Raw genomic sequence first — 24,722 nt, forward strand, 5'->3', positions numbered from 1 at the left:
AGGCTTGCAAGACCTCGCCCAGACCACATGCTGTGTGCTAGAGCTGTGTGCTAGAAGGGGCAGAGCCTGCTTTGGAGCTCTTTATCTATAAATAAGTAGAGAAAGCCAGTCCAGGTGAGTGGTCAGCCAACAAGACCACCAGGCATTAGTTCATTAACCACTGTGCAGGAAGTCATGCACTTGTTCCTGAAAGGATAAGAAGGTTATGATACATGGTCCCAAATCAAGGAATGTCACACCAGCAGATTTGGGTGTTGGATACATACTGATGTAGTTAAAGGTTGTATAACATGTCCATTTCTAACACTACAGAAAAGTGCAAAAATTTTAAGGTTGTAAAGCAGTTTCCAGATGAAAACTTTCAGTTAAGCCTCCTCTTAAAATCCAAATTACAGTAATTGGAAAATAGATCTCCATATGTGACAGTAGAAAAGGATGTCTGTCAGCAAGTTCCAGAGCATACTGTGAACAAGGATGTCACTCAGGTATCAGCTTCAGGTTTCTGTCAGGGAGAAATGGGGGTGGGGGGGTGGGGTGAGAAACAAATTGCTGCCACACTGAGTAGGATTACCTTGAACTTCACTCTCACTGTGAAAAAAGCACCAGCCTACCTGAGTCTGGTCACCCATCCCTGGCCTTGGGGAACACACATTTCAAGAGAAACCTAAGCAGGTTTGGGAGGAATGTCAGGTTTTTAAGGGTGAGTGTGGTTAACCTGACAAGGTGCTGAGGAGGACCCAGGTTTGAAGAGGACAGAGGAAATGACAGTGTAGGTGACTGGTGATTGAACTGATCTAAGCAGCTTCAGAAGTGCTATAGCAATAAGGAAATCCTTCCTTTTAGGATATATAGTCAGTGTCTTTTTAATGATTATGATGCCACTGAGAAGAAATGACCATAATGGAAGGTGTCAACAAGGGAAAGTAAATTATTGTATGACAAAGGAATCTTCAACTCCATGGTGCTGAACATGGAATAGAAGCACAGGATGGAAAAGTAGTTGTCCAGGAGAATGTCATCTGGGTGGATTCTGGATATCTTAAAGAGCTTACAGTGAAGTGGTGGAAAGGAAAAGAGAACCCCAGTGGGAGCTAAAACAGGTCCATGGTTGAGGATGTGTGGCCATGAGACAGCACCACCATATCCTGATGGCGAAGAGGTAGAGTGGGGAACTGCAGGAGAGTCCAGGAGAAGTCAGGTCACCTCAGATTTCCAAACCCTGGACCTGCCTCTCTGCAAATAAAAGTGTTGTTTTTAGAGACTCTCTTCTCATAAATAACATTATTTTTCAAGTTCATGACAATAAACACTCCAATGTTATGAGTAGTTTCTTACTTAAATATATACAAATAATTACCATTAGAATGCTGCAAGTGTGGAAAAAAAGGAAAATCAATGATGAAACTGTATTTCTGGAAGAGAAAGAAGGTAAATAAATCATACAACATTGAAGAGCACACTGTCAGACAGGTGGCTCTGCAGGAGAGGATGTGAGCATCACCTGCAAGTGCTCTGCATGGGAGACTCTGGAGGTCAAGGGAGGCATGATGGAGGAGCTGAGGACAACCCTGCAGATCACTCCCTGACCCTGGACTGCAGAGTTTCACTGCTGCATTGGGAGGAGCACTCTGTTTAGAAATGATTACATATGTGAGAAAACAAAGAGTGACCTTTCCTTAGAAAGGAAAGCTACTGCAAAGTACAAGAAAACACTGTGGAAAGAAATATGTAGAGTAATTCTATTAATCATGTTTTTTGATTACTCCCTATTATCTCTTTTTCTTCAACCAGAATTTCCAATAAATGAACAATTCCATCACAGTAACTGAATTGCTCCTCCTTTCTCTATTTCACAGTATTCCCACTGACTGACCTGGGCACCTTATTAGGACACCTGCTCATTGTTACTGTCACCTCTACTGAAGGAATCTGCACATGTCCATGTACTTCTTCCTCAGGAACCTGTTCCTTTTGGACATGGGCTTCATTTCCGTCACTGTTCCCAATGCCTATGTCAGCTCTCTCACTGGTGGCAGGGACTTTCAGTGGCTGACTATGCAACCAGGTCTATTGGTCATTTATGTGGAGATGTTTTTTCTCTCCATCATGTTCTTGGACCACTATGTGGCCATCTGCCAGCCTCTTCAGCACCCTATCATGAACCCTCAGTTTTGTGTCTGCATGACCCAAGCTTCCCTGCTCAGTGGTCTGGTGTGTGCATGTGTGCACACTAGAAATACATTTTAGCTGTGCTTCTGTCAGTCAATCATGGTCCATCAGTTCTTCTGTGATGTCCCCTTTCTGCTGAGGCTCTCCTGCTCTGATAGCACCAGCAACATGATCTTTCTTTTTATCTCTACTCTAGTAATTAGCCATAGCCCATTTGGTATAATAGTCATGACATATATTCACATATTTTCTGCCATGCTGAACGTTCCCAATGAAGCCCCAGGAAAGGTCTTCTCCACCTGCACCCCTCACATCTTTGTGGTGTTCATCATCCTCAGCTCCATCACAGGTGTGTACCTGAGGCCTTCAGCAACCTCTGACATATTCCAGGACAGGCTTCTCTCTGCCTTTTACACCATAGTTCCTCCCCTCTTGAATTTGCACATCTACAGCCTCAGAAACAAATAGGTAAATGAAGTTGTGAGGAGAATAATAGAAATAATGTTGTTCTGTGGGAAATGATAAACATGCATTTGAGTATTACCCTAATTTCAGTGGTTGGAGTGAAAAGATCAAGTACTCTTCTGATCTTGGCTTTATAATTTTAACAACCTAGCCCACTATTGTATTATTAGAAGTTCAGTTATTTTATAAAATAATTTTTATGAATTACCATTTTATTACATGAATACTTCATAAAATGTCTAATTTTGTCTATGCATTTTAATGTGTAAATATAATTCATTATATTTTCTGAAATCATTTATGGTTATATATGTTAAAGTTTTTTCATATACATCACAATTCTTGTATCAAATACTGACAAAGAGGAAAACATCATAAATAAAACATGGAGATAATGTACAGGTACATAATCTGCTATTTTTTCAGATAATCTGCCCTTATGTCAGATTTTTAAGCACTGTCATACATAATTGAGTGCATTAAATTACTAGGAAAATATATACATATATTTCAAATCTTAAAGAATATGTAATAAAAGTGTAGAAAGAATCACAATATCTCTCTGCATTCTAATATTAAATAGGAAGAATCTCCTTGTCCATGAAGAAAGCAAAAGGCAAAGCTTACAACCCTCACGTCCCCACAGTCAAATCCATCCACTGGGGAAGAGCACCATTGACTCCCCCAGCTGTTATGGCTGCCAGTTTTTATTTCCACAAGTGACCCAGTGTCAGGGACCAACCCTGAGGGCTGAGTTGCAAGGCAGTTTTTGAGGGTTTTCCTCCCACAAATCTTCTTGCTGTAATGATTATGCTAATGAGTCATGCCTGATAATGATAAAGTTGAACTGTAATTATCTGGCCTCAGTATCTGACAAATGTCAACTCCACACTTTCCCTCAGTTTACTGGAGTTCATAAAGAAAACCCCCAACTCTACTTGTGGCCATCTTTGTTGTTGTTGTTTTCACCAGGGATTTAACCCAAGAACACAACCCCAGGCCTTTCTCTGTTTTATCACAAAAAACAGGGTCTTGCCAAGATGCTTTGGGCCTCCCTAAGTTGCAGAACCTGTCTTCCAACATGAGATCCTCATTCCTCAGCCTCCCCATCCACTGAGATTGCAGGCATGCACCCCGCGCCCATTTTGTGGCAGCTCATTATCTCACACAAGTCGGTTCTCTCCAAATGTTTTAGTGTTCTAACGGGCATATTCTCTGCGATCATTAATTATAACTGACATATGCTCAATGTCAAGGTAGTAGGAGTATCTGCATAAAAAACTGAGAAAAACTGTTTATATAATATTACAATCAATATAGTAAATTCCATTTGAAGGACAATTCTGTTCACCAGTACACTAATAGAAAAAACTGGAGGAGAACATAAAAATATTTATTACATAGGAAAATACACACCTAAGCATACGTAATTAGTTAATAAAGGCATTTCTTAAAGTTCGCTGGCACGAGAGCACTTTAAGAGGAACAAATGAACACTCAGGAGTTGGCTGATGCAGGAAGCCTTGACTTGCTCAATAGGATCCAAGCCAGAATGCAAGCTCCACCCTCAACCTGTGTCCCATGGCTTCTGGTTCTCACTGTCCCACGTTTATGAAGACTTCAGTATGTTTATGTTAATACCAGAGACATATAACACTGTAAGAAGGCAGTTATCTATATCAGTACATTTAAAAATCAGATTTTACCAGAGTTTAAAACAGACCATTTTTAAAACTGGAGCCAAGGAAGGAGTGGTTGTAAACAGACGCAGGCCCTGAAAAGATGCCAAATATTTCACATGTAGACAACAGGAAAGGTGCTGAGGACATCTAAGGAATTGCACGTCCACACCCATCACACACTCAAGGATGTAGAAGAGGAAATTTCCTTGAGAAGTGTCTTGGGGACACCCTGCTTGCACAAGGGGCCCAGAAGGTGAGATTACCATGCTCAGCAAGGAAGACATTCAGAAACCACCATGACCGTAATTTCAGGGACCCCACTATGGTCTAAGCTGCTTACAGACTTAGCATCAGTTATGTGGTGCTGGCTCTGCAGGAAAGCAGGGTACTCAAGTGAACAGGTCCTAATGCCTTCTAACATCATTTCAAAGAAATGCCAGTTAATCCAAGGAAACTGTAGCATAGCCTGAGGCCCTGCAGGCTACCCATGACATGGTGATTAGTGAAGCAAAGTTGGAATGGAATTCCCAGAAATCAATAATTACCTGTAGCATTAACTGTCTCCCAAGAAAAGCTGCTGTTAGCAGAGAGAGCTAAAGGAAGAGAAACCCTGGGATCTACAAATGGAAAGTTCAAAAGAGGAGGAGTTCCCAAGCCCTTTGGAAAGAACACTTTTCAGTCAAGGGTCCTGTATAGAACATGAGGAATTACAGGTGGAGTTATGTTTGCTCAACTGGTTTTGCTTTCCTCTGGTCCCATCCATTCTTTCCATGGCCCTATCAATCCCTTATGTAATGGGAATGTTTACATTTTACCAGTGGACATCGGATATATATAACTTGCTTTTGATTTTTATTGAGGCTCACAGCTAAGAGTTCACCTTCAGTTTCAGGTGAGATTTTGGACTTGTACTTTTGGGCAAAGTTGGAATTGTGAAGACCATGGGATGCTTGGAGATGGACTAAATTTATTTTACAATGTGCAATTGACATGAGATTTCCAGGACCAGTGGTGAAATATTATGGGTGGGATGTGAGATGTCTCCCAAAAGTTACTATGCATGGGCAGCAATTTTTGAATTGGGAAATGACTGGATTGTGAGAGCTAGAACCTATTCAGTCCATCCTGGTTTGAATGAATTGACTGGGTGGGAGCTTTAGGTGTGTGAGGGCATTGACGGTGGAGATGGGCCACTGGGGTTAAGCCCTGGAAGCATTGATTGCCCTTCCATCCCCTTTCCCATTCCTGGTCTTTGCTTCCTGGTAGTTATATCCTGAGCAGCTTCACTCTGCTGGGTCCTTCCTCAGTGTTCCCACAAAATGGGTAAAAATCTTGAAATTGGCCAAAGATAGACTGAGCCTCTGCACCCATGAGACAAAATATGATTTACCTCAACTGAATTGGTAATTGTTTATTGTGGGCCTTTAAACTAGGTATTTTGAACACAGATATGAAAATCTGACTGGCACAAATATTCATCATAATCATACAGAGTACAGAGTGTACACCAGAGATATCAAAAATGGAAACACATATAACCATTGAATTAGTCCCATTATATTAACAGTATGAAAATTATATTAACATCTGAAATTGGATGTGTTGATTAAAATAGTTTTGGCATATTCTTATAATGGAATGTCATTCATCAGTAAGGAATGAACTAGTGATACATTTTATGAGGTGGATTTATATTGACTTCTAAGTCAAGTCAGAAGAAAGATCCTATGTTGAATTATTTCATTCATATGAAATTTCACAAATATGTAAATTCAGAGATACAGAATATACTTAGAGTTTTCTAGTGGCTGCAGTAGGGATAGTAGGGACAGCATGTGTAATAGATTAGATGGTTCATCTGAAGTAATTAAAGTATTTGGGAACAAGATAGAGTTGGAAGTTCTACAACTTTGTAAAGTGGTAAATATTATTGAATTCATAACAATGAACTCTTACAAAGTTTAATTTCTTGTCATGTGGATTTTGTCTCAAATAAGAAACTTTGCCTCAGAAATGCAGAGAGTGTTAGCTGTTTCCCACTTGCAGGTTGGTAAGTGAGCGAGAGTTGCTCACCACACCTAAAGTCACCTGATCCCCATAAGCACCCCTTACTCACACTGAGGTGAAAGAGACAGGATGAAAACACAGTAGTTAGAACATCTTTCTCCCCTCAGGGTCACACATTTCTCAGTAATGACTTAGGGTGATTCCCAAAAGGGGAGTCACACTGTGTCATCCACTGTCCATCCTGGAAGGTGGCCAGGTCCACTATCCTGGGCTCTGGAGATGCTGCTACCTGGCAGTGTGTTCAGGTCTCCTGCTGTCTCTGCAGGCTGAGCTCCAAGCTCCCAGAGACCATTCTCCCTCTGGCAATGCACCAAGTTCACATAAAGCAGAGGTGACTGAGCTGCCCACATTTCACATGGCAGTGGGCTGGCTGGACACATCCAACTGCCTGCAGACACAGTTGATGGGAGATGCCAAGAAGATACTCAGTTCTGCTCCCATGTGGAGAACAGGCAGCACTCCATTGTGAGTATTTGGCCGCAAGAGTTCAAAGCATGTGATGCCTAATTTTTATTCTGCTTAGAAAACTGCAATCCCATCCTGATATTCAGCTAGCCCAGGAATTGATTGGTTAATTCTGCAAGAATAACAGGCACAGGGATGTCTTGTGAAAACAGTAGTATTTGCTGATTCCTAGTGGTTCAAGAGTAATGTCACTAGAGTGTGTTGCAAGTAACACATGTGATGGTTCTTCATGCTGCCTATTATGGGTTAAAATTAGTCATTTCAAATTACTTTTAGTTACCACACACTGTGAAAATGGACAAACTTTTCTCCTATGATTTGTGAGAAGACATATTTCATTCAGATTAAGGCAAGAAGGACAAATTATCAAATAACTGGCAGGTGACAGGTAGATGGGTACTAATTCATTCAGCAAATGACATACCTGCTTAGTCTTCAGTAGCTTTAGTAAAAAAGCATCTAATATTATATATAATTTTCAGTGAAGCACTTTGAATTCATCAATCTCATCTTTTAGTCCTTATCACAATTATGTTCTCTTTAAATAATTTTTCACATTTTTATTAAAATATATTAGGTGTAAATATGGGGCAGTGTGTCTATTGGTAAAAATTTAAAAATAGGCTTATACAGTCTTTGAAAACTCATTATGAAGGTCAGGATTTTAAAAAGTTCCCTTAAGCATTCCTCAATGATTGATCAATAACATTACGTCAAAATCAATAATAGGGAAAAATGCAATTTAGCTCATTCATTCTGTGTCTTTTTTTAGTTATTTATTTTGATTCATTGTACAAAAATGGGGTACAACTGTTGTTTCTCTGGTTGTACATGAAGTAGAGTCATACCAATTTTGTAATCATACATGTACACAGGGTAATGATGTCTGTCTCTTTCTGTTATTTTTCCTTTCCCACATCCCTCTCACTGATCTTTTTCCTCTATACGATCAACCCAAGCAATTCTTTGGATTTTTAAATGCAATCTCTTTGCCATACATTTCCTTATATTAAGCACTTTTAAGAGAAGCTACAAAATGAAACCTCCCAGCTGGTCCCACTTATAGAAGAAAGGACTTGGACACTTCCTCCTCATACTTTTGGTATTAAACATATGGTAACTTCTACTGCTTCATTTTCTGAACCTCATACTAAGCTTTGTTTTCTTTACCCCCCATCTCAGTATTTTAGGAAGAAATTTTCGAAAAGGAATTTTCACCCCTTAAAGAAGAATGTAGTTCTGACTACTCTAAAGTTATTGAGGTCAAACTACAGAAACTAAAGCTTATCCCTTATTAGGAAAAACTAGGTTCACAAAGTAATCATATTTTGAAGATCTTCAAGAATATTCTGAGGACCAATGAAATCAGGTGGTGATTCATATCAAGACATCATATCCATAATCTGAAGATGCCTATAAGACTGATTCATGTAAAAAGTCAAATAGAACAATTTTTCAAATTGTAATTAATTACATAAGCCACAAAGGAAATTAATTACATTCATGGAATGCAACTACATTTACTGGAGAATTGATGAAATTCTCTTGGAGAAACAAAGCAATACATGGTTTAGCATACAAAAACTGGAAAACAACAAAATGTCTATGTAGTTCTATGCTAGCCTCCAGAACCCAAACACATATTTATTTTTCCATTTTATATTTGACATAAATGTCTAGGGGTGGTAAATAAGGACCCCTGACATGTCTGGAGGTCAGTATAGAAGGCTGAAAAGCTGTAAAGCTTTTAATATGGATTTGTGTCATTACTCATCAACTTCAAAATTCATATTATGTATTTAAACTCTTACCTATTGTATGTTACCTCCAAAGGTAATCAAATTATTTTAAAAAACAAATATTTTTCTTTTTTCCAAAACTTCACCTTCTGAAACACTGTAACCATATTTATATCAACAGTAACATTTGTTGAGTGACTACTGAAAAGACACATTGCCTTACAAATGTACAGGGGTCCAGGGCTTGCCTAACCCTGCACCCCAAGGGTAGAGTCTGCTTGGGAGCTCTTCATCTGTCAATCAGTAAAGAAAGTTAGTACTGGTGAATATTCAGTCAACAAGCCACCAGGCATTTGTTCATTAACCACTGTTTAGGAAGTCATGCACATGCTCCTAGAATGATAAAAATATGAATGATACAAGGTGCCAAATCAAGGAACTTGCACCAGAGATTTGAGAGATCAATACATACCTATTTAGTGAATAGCTGTAGACCATGCTGATTTTTAACATTATAGAAGATTGAAAAAATTGAGACTGTAAAGCAGTATCCAGAGGAAAAGTTGCATTTTACTCTCTTCTAAATCCCACTTTATATTAATGGAGAAATTTAAATCATCTTGTCACAGTAAAAAAGGCCTCTGTCAGCAAGTTCCAGGTGTGTGCTATGGACAAGAAAGACACTCAACAATGAGCTTCAGGTTTGTGCCAAAAAGGAAAGGAGATAGGGAGACAAAGACTGCAAGTAGACTGCATAGGAACCACTTGAATTTCACACTCACTGAAAAATTAACACCAAATTCCCTGTGTTGACACTTACACGTATCACAGAGGGACACACATTTTTCCAGAGGAGCCCAGAGAGGTTCATGAGGATCACTTTTCTAAGGGCATGTGTGGTTAACTTATCAAGGTGTTGAGGAGGAAACAGGTTTCCAGAGGGCACAGGAAATGATGATGTCGGTGACTCAGGAGTGAACTGATCTGAGCTGCTGCAGAACTGTTATAACTATGAGTAAAATCCTCCTTTCAGTGTAAACACTCAGTATCTTTTTGTGTAATTATGACATTGAGAAGGAAGGAATATTCTGGATGGTCTCAAAAAGAAAAAGACAGGCTGGGGATATGTCTCAGGTAGTAGAATGCTTGCCTTGCAAGCATGAGGCCCTGGGTTCTATCCCCAGCATTGCAAAAAAAAAAAAACAAAAAAAAAAAAAAAGAAAAGAAAAGAGGACAAATGATTGCATAGACAGTGGAATATTAGGTTTCATGGTGCTGAACACAGAATAAAAATATATTAAGGTAAAAATTAAAAGTTTAGGAGAATGTCAGCTGGGCTGGAAGCAGGTGGCTTTACACCTTACACAAATCTGTAGGAGAAGAAAATAGAGACACAGTGGGGGCTGCAACTGGCCTGGCTGAGGATGTGTGGCCATGAGACAGCACCACCCAGGTCCTGGGGATCAGCAGGGACAGTAGGGAACTGAGGGGAGACCATGTACAGTCAGGTGACCTCAGATTACCACAGCACTGGACTTGTGGGCCTGGAATGGGAAAGTTTGAATTCTGTAGATGGTTTCCTCATTACTCATGAGGATTTATTCCTGTTCTGGTAATAAATTCTCCAACTATATAGATAGATTCCTACATAAATTAAACATTGACTGCAATTCAAATTATTAGTTATAATTTCTATTTTTATACAATGGCAAAATAGGGTTGAATTGCATTTATGGAAGAGAATGAGGGCGACTATTTTATGAATCATTAAAGAACACACTGTAGGATAAGTGACCTTGCAGGAGAGGATGTGAGCAACCCCTGTAAGTGCCCTGCATGAGAGTCTTAGGAGGTCAAGGGAGGCATGATGGGGGAGCTGAGGACAAGCCCTGCAGTGCACACCCAGACCCTGGGCTGGAGACCTCCACACCTGCACTGAGAGGTGCAATCTGCTTAGAAACAATTTAAAAAATCAGGAAACCAAGAATGACCTTTCCTCTGCAGGGAAAGTAACTGCAAAATGCAAACAAATACATTGGACATGAATATGTAAAGTATTTGCATTAATCATGCTTTGCTTCATCTCTCTTATCACTTTACCTTCTGAGACAACCAGAATTCCCTGTAAATGGCCAATTCCACCATGGTAACTGAATTTCTCCTCCTGAGTTCGCCTGATGGTTGGAATATGAGTTTCCTCTATTTCACAGTATTTCCACTGACATACCTAGGTACCTTGTTAGGGAATCTTCTGATCGTCACTGTCACAACTGCTGACCACAACCTGCACACACCCATGTACTTCTTCCTCAGGAACCTGTCCATCTTGGACATGTGCTTCATTTCCATCACTGTCCCCAATGCCTGTGCCAACTCTCTCACTGGAAATGGGGCCATTTCAGTGTCTGGCTGTGCAACACAGATCTTCATGGTTGTTTTTTGTGCATGTGATGAACTTCTTTTTCTCTCCATCATGGCCTGGGACCGCTATGTGGCCATCTGCCATCCTCTCCAGTACCCCATCATCATGAACCCTCAGTTATGTGTCCGCATGACCCTGGCTTCCCTGCTCAGTGGCCTGGTGTATGCAGGTGTGCACACTGGAAACACATTCCGGCTGTCCTTCTGCCACTCAAACGTGGTCCATCAGTTCTTCTGTGATGTCCCCTCTCTGCTAAAGCTCTCCTGCTCTGACACCACCAGCAACATGGTCCTTCTGCTTGTCTCTACAATAATAATTGGTGGTGGCTCCTTTGGTATAATAATCATGTCATATGTTCGCATATTTTCTACTGTGATGAAAGTTCCCAACAAAGCTCCAGGCAAAGCCTTCTCCACCTGCACCCCTCACATCCTCGTGGTGTCCATCTTCCTCAGCTCCAGCATAGGTGTATACCTGAGGCCTTCAGCATCCTCTGACACACTCCAGGACATGCTTCTCTCTGCCTTTTACACCATGGTTCCTCCCTTCTTGAATCCTCTCATCTACAGTCTCAGGAACAAACAGGTAAAGGAAGCTGTGAGGAGAGTAATACAAAGACAGTTGTTCTCCAGGAAATGAGAAAGATGCATTTGAGCTTTATCCTAATTTCCCTCATTGAGATTCATAACGTGATACAATCTTCTTCACTTGAGTCAATTTAATTTCTACTAAAATATATAAAAATCAAATCCCAAAGAAATTATAACCAAAAATGTAGAGTGAATCACAGTAATATTTCTGTAAGATAATCCATAAAATAAGAAGACACTCCTTGTCCATGGAAGAAATAGAGAACCTGTGTCCTGACAGTCAAATCCATCCACTAGGGAAGCGCACCCCACATTCCTGGGTCCATATTGGTTCCCACTGGTGGCCATGATTTGCCCTGATTGCAGGACAGGTTTTGGACAGTTTTCCTCCCACATATCTTTATTCTCTGATGTGTATACTAACATGTCATGGATTATAATTATGGAAAAATGGACTGTAATTGTCTGGCCTCAATGTCTTACCCAGGTCAACTTTTAATTTCTCTCAATTTAATGGAATTCAAAAAGTAAACATCTATATGTCCTTGTTCCCTATAGCCTTGTGACAACCTTTTGCTGTTTCTGGTGGTGGTGGTGGTTTTTTTGTTGTATTTGTTAGCTGTTTGGTTGTTATTTTTCCAGGGATTTAACCTAAGGGCACATCCACAGCCCTTTTTGTGTTTTACTTAGAGTGAAGACCTTGCTAAGTTGCTAAGGGGCCCCCTATATTGCTGGTGCTGGTTTGAAATGGAAAATATTGTATTATTAACCAGAAATATGAATATCTCAGAAATGGACAAATATTGATATTTTGTGCAATGTACTAATTGTGATTTCACTAATTGTGTTACTACACATAACAAAGATCAAGATAGTTTGGTTTACACCAGCCTTCCTTTCATCTGTTTCCCACTAACTTTACAGACAATTGGTATAGTTCATTGGATTAAACAAAAAGAGAACAAAGATAGGGAGGCTAATGGAAATAAAAATGTACAGTGGAATAAATCAGATATAACCTTCCTATGTTTATGTGAATACATGACCCATGTAACTCCACAGCATGTACAATACAGAAATACAAAGTGATACTCCATGCATGTACACTATGTCAAAATCCATTCTCCTGTCATATATATAACTAAAAATAACAAAAAAAAAAACTTTTAAAAAAGGTACACTCTGATCTGATAAAAAGATTCTGCATGCTTCCTTTACTAGAGTAATTATGACTGTAGTATCTTTAGAACTCCTGTTGTGAAAAAAATTCTATATATTTAAGCTTATGGTTTTATAATAAATTCACATTTCATCCTTTATGCCTAAAATGATATTCTTCTGATTAGTCTTATTTTATCTAACTATAGAATTTTTCAGCTCTATGTTCAGAGGTCAATTTTTCAGGGTTTGACTCTCAAATACACTAGAAAACTTCCTTTAACAAAATCCTAAAGGTGCATAGACATGGTGGTGTTGGAATAACTCTGACAGCCATCAAGGGCCAGGTCCCCCTGAGTCTTTCATTCAGGTGTCCACAGTGGCTTTGCACCTGGCATTTCCACCTGCACAGGCCTGTCCTGCATTTAAGTCATGATATAAAGTCAGATAGGCTCTTTTCTGATTCCTAGTGGGTTATATCTAATAGAGGTTTCAATACTATTTGTAGTGTTGCCTCCCACCTGTGGAGATCTACCTACAAAAAGATATAAAATCTTTGTTTCCTGTCTGAGTTAAGCATGTGTGCACACCTGTGTGTTTTAGTGTTGTGGCTACATATGTGCTTGTGTCCATACAGCCTGTACATGGTATCAAAATTGACGTAGAGATGAGTGCTCATGAATGAAAATTTAAAATAAAATGAATTTAAATATATTTTTGTTCACATGATCTTAAAAACAGTTTCAATTTAAATTAAGTAACTAAATGAAAGTAAGATATCTTTAAAATTACTAACTCGTAAGTTTTTTTAGGTGGTCACACAATGGTCTCAATAAAATATCTAAAATGTTTAAAGATTCATTGTTTCTCAGATTTTTCTTCAACAGGAAAGTGATGGCTAATATTGTTAACTACAATTGTCTGATACTCTGAATTTTTACTTTTAGAAACAAGTAAATTAGATTTAACAGATGGAATCAATCATTATTGGTTTGTTTAAAAATAAAAAAAGTATCTGATTAATTTACAAAGTTAAAGTATTAAAAATCAATGACAGAATATAAAATGAAGTTCTCTTGACTTCATTATTTCCAGAAGGAAATATATTTAAACATTAAATGTGTTTTCATAAAGTACAAATTGAAAATGTTTCTCTGACATCACTAAAAACAAGAATACCCAAAGAATTTTACCAAGTGTAATTCTACATACAAAGAGTATAAAAATATTTGTTGTGCTTCATTGTAGACTCAATTAAAACAAAGTATTTTGTCTATTAAAGGGGATTCATTTCTCTAAATTCAAAAATTTAATATATGATTGTTTATAACTGTAAACTTAAATAGGTGACAACATCTAGGAAAGAGATATAAGAAAGTTCTAGGTAAAGTATATATATACATTTTAAGTGATGTGCTGTGGCACATGCCAGTAATCCCAGTGGCTCTGGAATGTGAGGCAGAAGGATCTTGAATTCAAAGTCAGCCCCCCAAAAGTAAGGTGCTAAGCAACTCAGAGAAACCCTGTCTCTAAATAAAATACAAAATATTACTGAGGATATTGCTCAGTGGCTGAGTGCCCCTGAATTCAATCCCTGGTAACTACCTTCCCCATATATGTATGAAAATTAAATGAAAAATGTAATGATTCTGGATGTGAAAGTCATGTGACAAAGCAAAAGTTGCAGAACATCTAAGTAAATTAGAGAAAGCTTATGGAGAGTGAATCTCAAAAAGTTTGTGTGCAACTTTAATGGTTATATTTAATTAACATAATTAGTTGATGTTACTTAAGGGTTCTTCCCAAGGTCAAATATTAATGCACTGATATGAATCAAAGTTTAATCCTCTATGAGTTGAAGTAACAAGGATTTCTGGAAATATTAATATGTTTTTCTCTATCATAATAATTTCTCATGTCTGTTAAGTTTTATTATTTAGAAATCCTGGCCATAAAGAAATTTGGATCTGTACCACTCTGTTTGTACAACAATTGGTAGTTTTGAATGCTACATTACACTATAGATCCTGAATTTTTCTTCAAAAGCTAAACTTGGTTAGTTGAAAGACTTGAGTGTGATTGTGGTGCTATTGCAGGTTTCTTTCTATACTAGATATTCCATATCTTCCAAGTATATTAATCTTCTAAAATATAAGGTTTAGAAAAAACACTTTACTAAGCTGGTGTTCTTCAAACTAAAGTTTGAAATAAAGATTTGAGATTACAAATATTATGTTTTTTGATTCATAGCTACTATATGAAATAAATTTATTTATAAATAAAGTGTTTTCACTCTTGTTAATTTAATTTTCTACTTTCCTTGTAAACTTTATAAATGTTGTCTATTTGTGCCTTACAAATTACAACATTCAATAGAAAAACCTGAGTTAATTTAAGATACTAGGCCTTCACCTATAGAATTTACAGATTGTAGGGCTAACTTCCATTACTCCTAATGACCCCAATTAAATGGTAGATGTAAATATTGCAAAGTTATAGGCATTAAAGTAAAAACCCAGTGCTCCTACTTTAAGACTGGTGAAAGTGGCCTGCTTGATGTTTAAAAGCAAAACCTGAATACTAAAGTTAAAAACAAATTCCTAACCTCCTACATAGACATATTTAATCTGTGGTTGCTAGCATGATTATCTAGCACTAAGGGGCAAAAGTAAAGGGAACTCTTCCAAACATGGAGGAGCCTATTAAAAGGTATTTTAAAAAATCAAATGACATTAGATATCTGAACAACATCTTATAGGGGCATCTATGACATTTTAAAAACTAAGTTTTGTGTTTACATTTCCTATAACCTCTGACTTTGTAACTAATATTCTTAAAGATTTATATTCACAAATCAGGCATGTCATCACCAACCTTGTCATGGGGACAGCTTTTTAGTTCTTACCACCTCCTCATAAAAAATTCACTGGTTTCTTATCATCATGATATTCACTGACATGTTCCAGATGCTGCAACATTTACATTGCATTAGTCATTCCAGTACTCATGTCTTCTTGTTTCTCTCATAGAATTCCCCAACCCCCAGATAACTTCACAACCCGTTCTCTCTGAATCAAAATATTGCCACACACCCTTGACTGTGCCATGACTTCTGGTTCTCACTGTTCCAATGTTTCATGTTAGAGCAGAAAGTCCCTTAGGGAAACTGAGGCAAATTCCACATTTACCCACATTTTCTCTAAACTATAGCTTACTGAATCCTATTGAGTGATATTGAAAGTTTCACGTGAGGTAAGGTAGTTAGGTAAATTAATGTTAGATTTAATGCATAACATTAGAAAGAATTAAATTATGAACACCGACTTTTTTGGATGGAACTGGAGAATATCATGCTAAGTGAAATAAGCCAAGCCCAAAAAACCAAAGGCCCAATGTTTCCCCTGATAAGTGAAGAATGATATATATGAGGGTGGGGTTGAGGAATGAGAGAATGATGGTAAGATTTTATTTGTTATAATTAGTTTTCATGATAGCAGATTGCATTTTGACTAGATGTACATAAATGGAGCACACCCTCTCATTCCTCTGGCTGTGCATGATGCAGAATCACATTGGTTATGCAATCATATGTGTACATAGGTTAATAACATCTGTCTCATTCCACTATCTTTCCCACACCACACCAGCTCTTCTCCATCACTCCTCTCTGCCAAATCCAAACTTCCTACATTTTTCCTTAGCCCTCCCACCATTATGGATGAGCATCTACATAACAGAGAAAACATTCAGCATTTTTCTTTGTAATTGATTCATTTTGATTAGCATGACATTATTTAACTCCATTCATTGACCTGCAAATGCCAGAATTTCATTCTTCCTCCTGGCTGAGCAAATTTCCATTGTGTGTGTGTGTGTGTGTGTGTGTGTGTGTGTGTGTGTATCACAGTTTTATTTGTTCATTTGTTGAAGGATATCTAGGATGGTTCCATAATTTAGGCATTGTGAATTGAGATGCGTTTAACATTCATGTGGCTGTGACATCTACTGTAGTATGCGGATTTCAGGTGCTTTGGTATAAATTGAGGAGTGGCATACCTAGGTCAAATGGTGGGTTCAGTCCAAATTCTCAGAGGAATCTCCATACTGCTTTCCATAGTGGTTTTGGCAATTTGCATCCCCACCAGCAATGTATGAATGTACCCTTTAACCACATCTTCACAACACTTATTATTGCTTATATTCTTGATTATTGACATTCTGAGTAGAATGAGATGATATCTTAGAGTGGTTTTGATTGGCATTTCTCTAATCACAACAGTTGTTGAACATTATTTTCATGTATTTGTTGATTGATTGTATTTCTTCTGTGGAGTATCTATTTAGTTATTTCATCCATTCATTGGTTGCACTATTTGATTTTTTGTTAAGTTTTTTTTTGTTTTTTATATATCCTGGAAATTAGTGCTCTCTCTGTGGTGCATGTACTAAATATTGCTCCCATTCCGTAGGCTCTCTTTTCATGTTATTGATTGATTCCTTTACTAGGAAGCAGCCTTTTAGTTTGACTCCATCCAGAAGTTAAGCCCAATTAAATGTGTTGGCTTAGGACCAGAATTTCTTAACAAAACTCCTAAGTGCAAGAAGTAAAATCAAGAATAATAAGTGGGATGGATTAGAACTCAAAACCAAATACCAGTTGTATTGAGAAGCATCCCATTTGATAAAAGCTGTTGCATTCTTAATGTGTGTTTTATGATATATTGTATCAAAAGTCCTGGTAGCAAAGGATATGAAGAAATGAAATATTGATATAAGAACTTCATGATATCTATCATCTGTGTCATATAATGCAAAACTCTGTAGGTATGTGAGTGTGGTATGGAATTTCAGCAGAATGTAGCAAAAACATTTGCTTTCTGTATTAGTTATAATCAATGAAAGATATTTTATAGTAATTTCAATCATGCGAAAGATATCTATTGGAAAGAGAGCTCTTCTGAAATACTAGGTCTATCCTTTTAAAGAAACTATATTTAAGAATACTTTTTGGAGTCTTTTGTGATTATGTTTTTTGTAGAATGAAAACTGCAGAAGATAAAGGTCTTAGAGTAGCCCATGGTTAGAAATTTGTTGGAAGTTTAGCAACCAAGAGGATATATAGTAACTTTTTCTGTAGAATGTTTTAAGGTAATATTCATGACTGACAAGTTAAGGTCAGAACAAACAGAATTTTCCAAGTATTATACATTTTCAGAATGTTTGTATCGGCATAATAGATATATAGCATTGTAAAAAAAATAAAGCAGTTGTTTATATTAGTAGAGTTAAAAACAGAATGTACCAGAATTTGAAAGGGATCTGTTATGGTGTGAATGTGAGGTGCTCCAAAAGCTTACATGTGAGACAATGTAAGAGGATTCAGAGGAGAAATTATTGGGCTGAAAAACTCTTAATCCATCAGTGAATTATTCCCCTGACAGGGATTAACTGCGTGGTAACTAAAATGGTAGGATGTGTCTGGAGGAGGTGGGAACTGGGGCATGGTCTTGATGTATACATTTGTATCTGGCCTGTGGACTCACTCTGCTTCTTAATAGCAAGGTGAGTTGTTTCCCTTTTCTACACTGTTCCACCATGATGTTCAGCCTCACCTTAAAACCCAAGAAATGGAGTCATCCTTTTATGAACTAAGGAATCTGAAACCATGAACCTGAAAATAAACTTTTCCTTCTCTACAGCTTTGCTGGTCAGGTTATTTAATCGCAGCAGCAAGTAACTGGGGTCAAAGAAGGTGTGTTTCTTAAAGGATGACAGCACCTAAAAAGATGATAAGGATTTCACACAGAAACATTAGGAAAGAGCCAGAGGGCATCTAAGGAATGTGCAAGACCATAGCCATGGCATACTTAAGGATGTAATAGGGAAAATTCCCTTGAGAAGTGTCATGGGCCACCCTGCATGCAAAGGGATGCAAGAAATTGTTTTATCATGCTCAACCAGGTGGACAGTCAAAAACCACCATGGCAGGAATTTCAGGGACCCAACTATGGTGTGAGATGGCAGCTGTATTTGGCTCCATCTATTGCGGTGCTGACTCTGCTGAAATGCAGGATGCTCAAATTAAGGTGTCATGAAGGCTTCCACTGTCACTTCAAAGAAAGGCCTGGATGACCAGACAAACTGTAGCAGGGTCTGAGGACCAGCAGGCTGCCCCTGACATGGTGATATGTGAAGCAGGGAGGATAAAGCCAAAGTTGGAATGAAATCCCCAGGAATTAATGGGTGCACGTAGCATGGACTTCGCCCAGGGCAAACTGCTGGCTGCAGAGAAAGCCAACATAAAAGACAGCTCCTGTGTTCTGCAACTGGTGAGGTCAAAAAGGCATAAATTGTCAACCCTTTGGAAATAACACCTCACAGTCAAGGGTCCTAGATGCTCTTGGAGTAATTACAGGTGGAATTGAGTGATGTATTTTCTCAGCTGAGCTTTGCATTTCCTCAGGCCCATGCCATGTTTTCAATGACCCTATTGCTCCCTTTTGCTATGGGAAGGATTACCCCAAGCCAGTGGATATTGACTGTAAGTAACTTGCTTTTGATGTATACAGGGACTCGCAGCCAAGTGTTTACCTTCAGTTTCAGGTGAGATTTTGGACTTGCACTTTGAAGCAATGTTTGAATTGTTCAGACTAGTGACCCTTGTAGATGGATTAAAATCATTTCACCTTGTGACATGGACTAGTTTGGAGGACTGGTATTGAAATATTGTGGACGGGATATGAGATGTCTCCCCAAAGTTCTTCCATTTGGGCAGGAATTTTCCAAGGTAAAATGGTTGGATTTTGAGAGAAACAACCTAACCAGTCCATCCTGGTTAGAATGAATTGACCAGGTGGCAGCTTTCTGCATGTGGGGGCATTGCTGGAGGAGGTGCCCACTGGGGTCAAGCCCTGGAAGCAGCCATCTTCCTTGCATTCTCTTTCCCTTCCCTGTCTTTGCTGCCTGGCAGTCACTTCCTGAGCAGCTTCCTTTTGCTGGGTCCTTCCTCAATGTGCCCACACCATGGTCACAAAGCTGTGGAATTTTCAGAAGACAGAGGACTAAAACTCAGAACCTGTAAGTCAAAATGTGCCTTCCTTGATCTGAGTTGGTTTTTTGTTTGAGGTGTTGTTTTGTTTTTTGTTGTTGTTGTTTGATGTTTCATTTTTACTAGTACCAGCAATTGAACTCAGGGCCACACAACCACTAAGACACATCCCCAGCTCTCTCTTGTATTTTATTTAGAGACACCATCTCACTGACTTGCTTAGTTGTTTGCTGTTTCTGAGTCTGTTTTTGAGTCAGAATCCTCCTGACTCAACCTCCCAAATCACTGGGAGTACAGGTATGCACCACTGCACTGGGCTGTTTTGTTTTGTTTTGTTATTTTTGATCCAGTATTTTTTTCACAGCAATGCAAACCAGTCAGACATAATTATTCAACATAATCTTAAAGAGTGTTAAGTGTTTACCAGAAATGCCAAAGATGGCAAAAGCTGTGATAACCAATAAATCAGTTGCTTTATATGAGCAGAATGAAATAATAGTCCGCCAATGCACATGTTGATTAAAATATTTCTGGCATACATGCTTAATGGAATGTCATTAATTCTTAAGTAATGAAATAATGGTACTTGCTATAAGTTGGGTTAATTTCAATAATGTTAGGCTAACTTCATACAGAATACAGATCATATACTGAATGATTTTATTTATATGAAATTTCACAAATATGGAAATTCAAAAATACAGAACACATTTAGTGTTTTCCAGTGACTGCAGTTAGAATAATATGGACAATGTTGTGTAATGCATCAATGGGTCATTTGAAGTAATAAAAGTATTTGGGAATAAGATGAAGCTGGACATTGTACAGTGGTACAAAACAATACACTGAATTGCAAACTGTGAACTGTTACGGAGGTTAATTTTATGTCATGTGTATTTCATCTGAATTATAAGAGATTTTGCTGCAAAACTGTGTTAGAGATTTCCTGCTTGCAGGTTGGTGAGAGAGTGAGAGTTTTCACCAACCTAAGGTTAACTGGTCCCCATAAACACCCCTAACTCACACTGAGATGAAGGAGGCAGAGATGAGAACACACAGTTAGCCCACCAGTCTCTCCTCAAAGATACTGACTTCTCAGCAATGATGTAGGGCAGTGTCCAGCAGAGGACTCCCCTGTGCTATCCACTGCCCATTGCTGGCATGTGGCCAGCTCTCTCTCCTGGTCTCTGGAGATTCTGCTTCCTCCTGGTGTGCTCAGGCCTCCTGCTGTCTCTGCAGGCTGTACTCTGGTCCCCGCAAGGGCCCTGCATCCTCTAGCAGAGCACCAGGTTCACATAAAACAGAGGAGACTGAGTCCCTCACATCCCTCATGACACTGTGCTGGCTGGACAGGTCCACCCTGGCTGCAGACACAGTTGATGGGAGAGACCAAGGACATACTTTTTTCTGTTCATATTGATAGCATGTTACACTCAGGAGTGAGTAAATTTTATAAAAACAATAATATACTTATTCCCCTAAAACGCAGTGCTCGGAATAGCTGAGGCCATAGTCATGTCATCAATAATGTTTTTGATCAATTAGTGCTTTAGATTTGACCTTACAAATTCATGGGGGTGGGAGATGGCCTGTAGGCTTTTATTATTTCAAACCAGCATGAGGTGTATGTGTTACAGAAGGAAAGATGGTCCAAAGCCTATTTGGGAGCATTTTATTTGTAAATCAGTAAAATAAAATCAGTCCTTTTTACTGGTTACTCATTCATGTGATGATATAATTATTTACTAATTCTTACGAAGGAAGCCATGACATTTCTACTAAATGTATAAAAAGATGAACATTACATTGTCCTAAATTCAAGGATGTGTGACAGTGTTGTGGGGGTGATGAACACATACTCATTACCTGCAATTTGGGATGATATGCCCATTTTTAAATAAAACAGACATAGGGAAAATAAATTAGAGATTAGGAAGAAGGTTACAGAGGAAAGTTGCATTTGAGTTCCTTTCTGGGTCAGCACATTCTAATGGGAAAATTAGATCATTAGGTGACAGTAGAAAATATAGTTCTGCTAACTGTGACAAGGAAGTCCCTCAGGTGTGAGTTTATTTCAGGGGAAAACTGGAGATGAGGGTCAGAAAAATTGCAGATAGAGTGAGTAGGACCACTTCAACTTCACCATGACTGCAAAATTAACAGCAACCTACTTTGTCTGGCCACCCACCCCTGACCCTGGAAGACACTCACATTTCCAGAGGAACCAAGACAGACCCAGCATGAAGGTCACTTTTCTAAGTGTGAGTGTTGTTAATGTGGCTGGTGCTGAGGAGGCCCTGGTTGGCAAAGGGCAGAGGAAACCATAATGTAGATGACGTGGGATTGAGCCAGTCTGAGCTGCTGCAGAATTGTTGTACCTATGAGCACAAACTACCTGTTAGGGATTACAGTCAATGTTTTTTTAAATGATCATGATCCCATTGAGAAGAATGGAAGTAAATGGAATGTGTCAATGAGACAAAGACAAATTGTGTTATGTAAAAAGGAATCCAACTTCATGGAGTAAAAACACTGAGGAAAAGACAGTATTACCACTCGGTAGAGTGGTAAATAATGTTCTCAGCTGTAGTTCATGGAAGAGAATGATGTTAACTAAATTACAGAGCATTGAAAATGCACCTTCAGAGCAATGGCCCTGCAGGAGAGGAGGAGAGTAAGCCCTGTAAGTGGTCTGCATGGGAGTCTCAGGAGGTCAAGGGAGTCATGATGGAAGAGCTGAGGACAGGCCTTCAGGTCACACCCAGACCCTGGGCTGAAGACCTCCACACCTGCATGGGGGATACACTCTGCTCAGAAATAATTAAACATATGAGAAAACCAGGATTGACCTTTCCTTTGCAGGAAAACACATTGGACATGAATGTGTAGAGGAACTGAATTAATCAGGTTTTTTCTTTCTATTATCTCTTTATTTTCCCAGTCAATCAGAATAATCTGTAAATGGCCAATTGTACCATGGTAACTGAATTTCTCCTCCTGGGCTTCCTGATGGCTGGAATATGAGTTTCCTCTATCTCATAGTATTCAACTTGACATTCTTGGGTACCTTGTTAGAGAACCTGCTCATTTTCACTGTCACCACTGCTGACCAGAATCTGCACACACCCCATGTACTTCTTCCTCAGGAACCTGTCCATCTTGGACAGGTGTAAGTATCTGTGTCAACTCTCTCACTGTCAACAGGGCCATTTCAGTGGCTGGTTGTGCAATCCAGATCATCTTTATTATTTTTGTGCATGTGTTGATCGTCTGTTTCTCTCTATTATGGCCTGGGACTGCTATGTGGCCATCCTGCAATCCCTCCAGTACCATATCACCATGAACCCTCAGTTTTGTATCCACATGACCCTGGCTTCCCTGCTTAGTGGCCTGGTGTATGCAGATGTGCACACTGGGAACACATTCCAGCTGTCCTTCTGCCAGTCAAATGTGGTCCATCAGTTCTTGTGTAATGTCCCCTCTTTGCTGAGGCTCTTTTGCTCTGACATCACCAGAAGACTTATTCTAATCTCTATTATAATAGTTGGTTGGTGCTGCTTTGGTTTAATAATTATATCATATATTCACATATTTTCTACTGTGCTGAAATTTCCCAACAGAGCCCCAGGGAAGGCCTTCTCCACCTGCACCCCTCACATCCTTGTGGTGTCCATCATCCTCAGTTACATCACAGGTGTGTGCCGGAGACCTTCAGCAAACTCTGACACACTCCAGGACATGCTTCTCTCTGCCTCTTACACCATTGTTACTCCCTTCTTGAATCCTCTCATCTACAGTCTCAGGAACAAACAAGTAAAGGAAGCTGTGAGGAGAGTAATACAAAGACAGGTGTTCTCAGGGTAATGGAAAAGATGAATTTCAGCATTACCCTAATTTTACTGATTGATGTTCACAGTTGGATACCATGTTCTTCATATCAGGGTTTTACAAGTCACACTGCCTACACATTATCACCTGTTTTGGCTTGGGAATGTGGAGTCCCCAGATACCCACATGTGAGACAATACAAGAAGGTTCAGAGGAGAAACTATTGGGTTGTAAGATCCTCAACCCAACAGTGATTTATTCCTCTAGGGAAATAACTGAGTGGGAACTGGAGTGGAAAGGTGTGGCTGGAGGAGGTGAGAATGGGGATGTGACTCTGTGATATATATTGTATCTGGCCAGTGGAGACGCTCTGCTTTCTGATCACCGTGATGTCAGCCCCTTCCCTCCACCACCCTCTTCCACAATGGTGTTCAGCCTCACCTCGAGCCCCGAGGAATGGAGAGAGCCTTCTGTGGATTAAGACCTCTGAAACTGAGACCCCAAATAAACACTTCTCCTTTACTATTGTTCTGGTCAGATCTTTCAGTCACATCAGCAAAATAGCTGACTTAAACATCATATTTTTAGAATTTGTGTTTTGGGGTAAAATAAATTTGTGGGATTACCATGTTATTTCCATGGATGCTTCATAAAAGGTGTAATGTATTCAATGCATATTTTTTGGGGGGTGGAGAAATGAGGAATTGAACTGAGGGACACCTGTCCACTCACCCACATGCCCAGTCCTATTTTCCATTTTATTTAGAGACAGGTTCTCACTAAGTTACTTACTGCCTCACTGTCACTGAGGTTGGTTTTGAACTCGAGGTCCTGCTGCCTCAGCCTCTCAAATCACTGGGATTACAGGTGTGCACCACCATACCTGACTCCATTCATCTTTAAATGAGTAAATATAATTCAATATATTTGTTGAAATCCTTTAAGTTTACATATATTGAAGATTCACTGAATATTTTTCAGTGCCTATATTCAAATATGTTCATACAGGAAAACTCTACCAGTCAAATCTGGAGATACTTACATTCACATAACATGCTCTTATTCAGAGCATTGTCAAACAAATATTTA

General features: G+C 38.9%; 1 protein-coding gene and 1 pseudogene across 2 annotated transcripts in view; both read left to right on the forward strand.

Annotated features, from left to right (window-relative positions):
• LOC306663221 (transportin-1-like) overlaps nucleotides 1-24,722 on the forward strand; it is a 572,343-nt pseudogene that overhangs the window by 76,615 nt on the left and 471,006 nt on the right. The window lies entirely within an intron of this gene.
• On the forward strand, nucleotides 10,716-11,648 carry LOC306663377 (olfactory receptor 14C36-like; the record flags this gene model as incomplete). Its single annotated transcript, XM_079143764.1, has 1 exon — nucleotides 10,716-11,648. One exon carries the CDS (start codon nucleotides 10,716-10,718, stop codon nucleotides 11,646-11,648), a length of 933 nt encoding a protein of 310 aa, XP_078999890.1.

The sequence above is a fragment of the Sciurus vulgaris genome (assembly GCF_902686455.1).
Source record: "Sciurus vulgaris genome assembly, chromosome: 6".
Classification (NCBI taxonomy): Eukaryota; Metazoa; Chordata; class Mammalia; order Rodentia; family Sciuridae; genus Sciurus; species Sciurus vulgaris.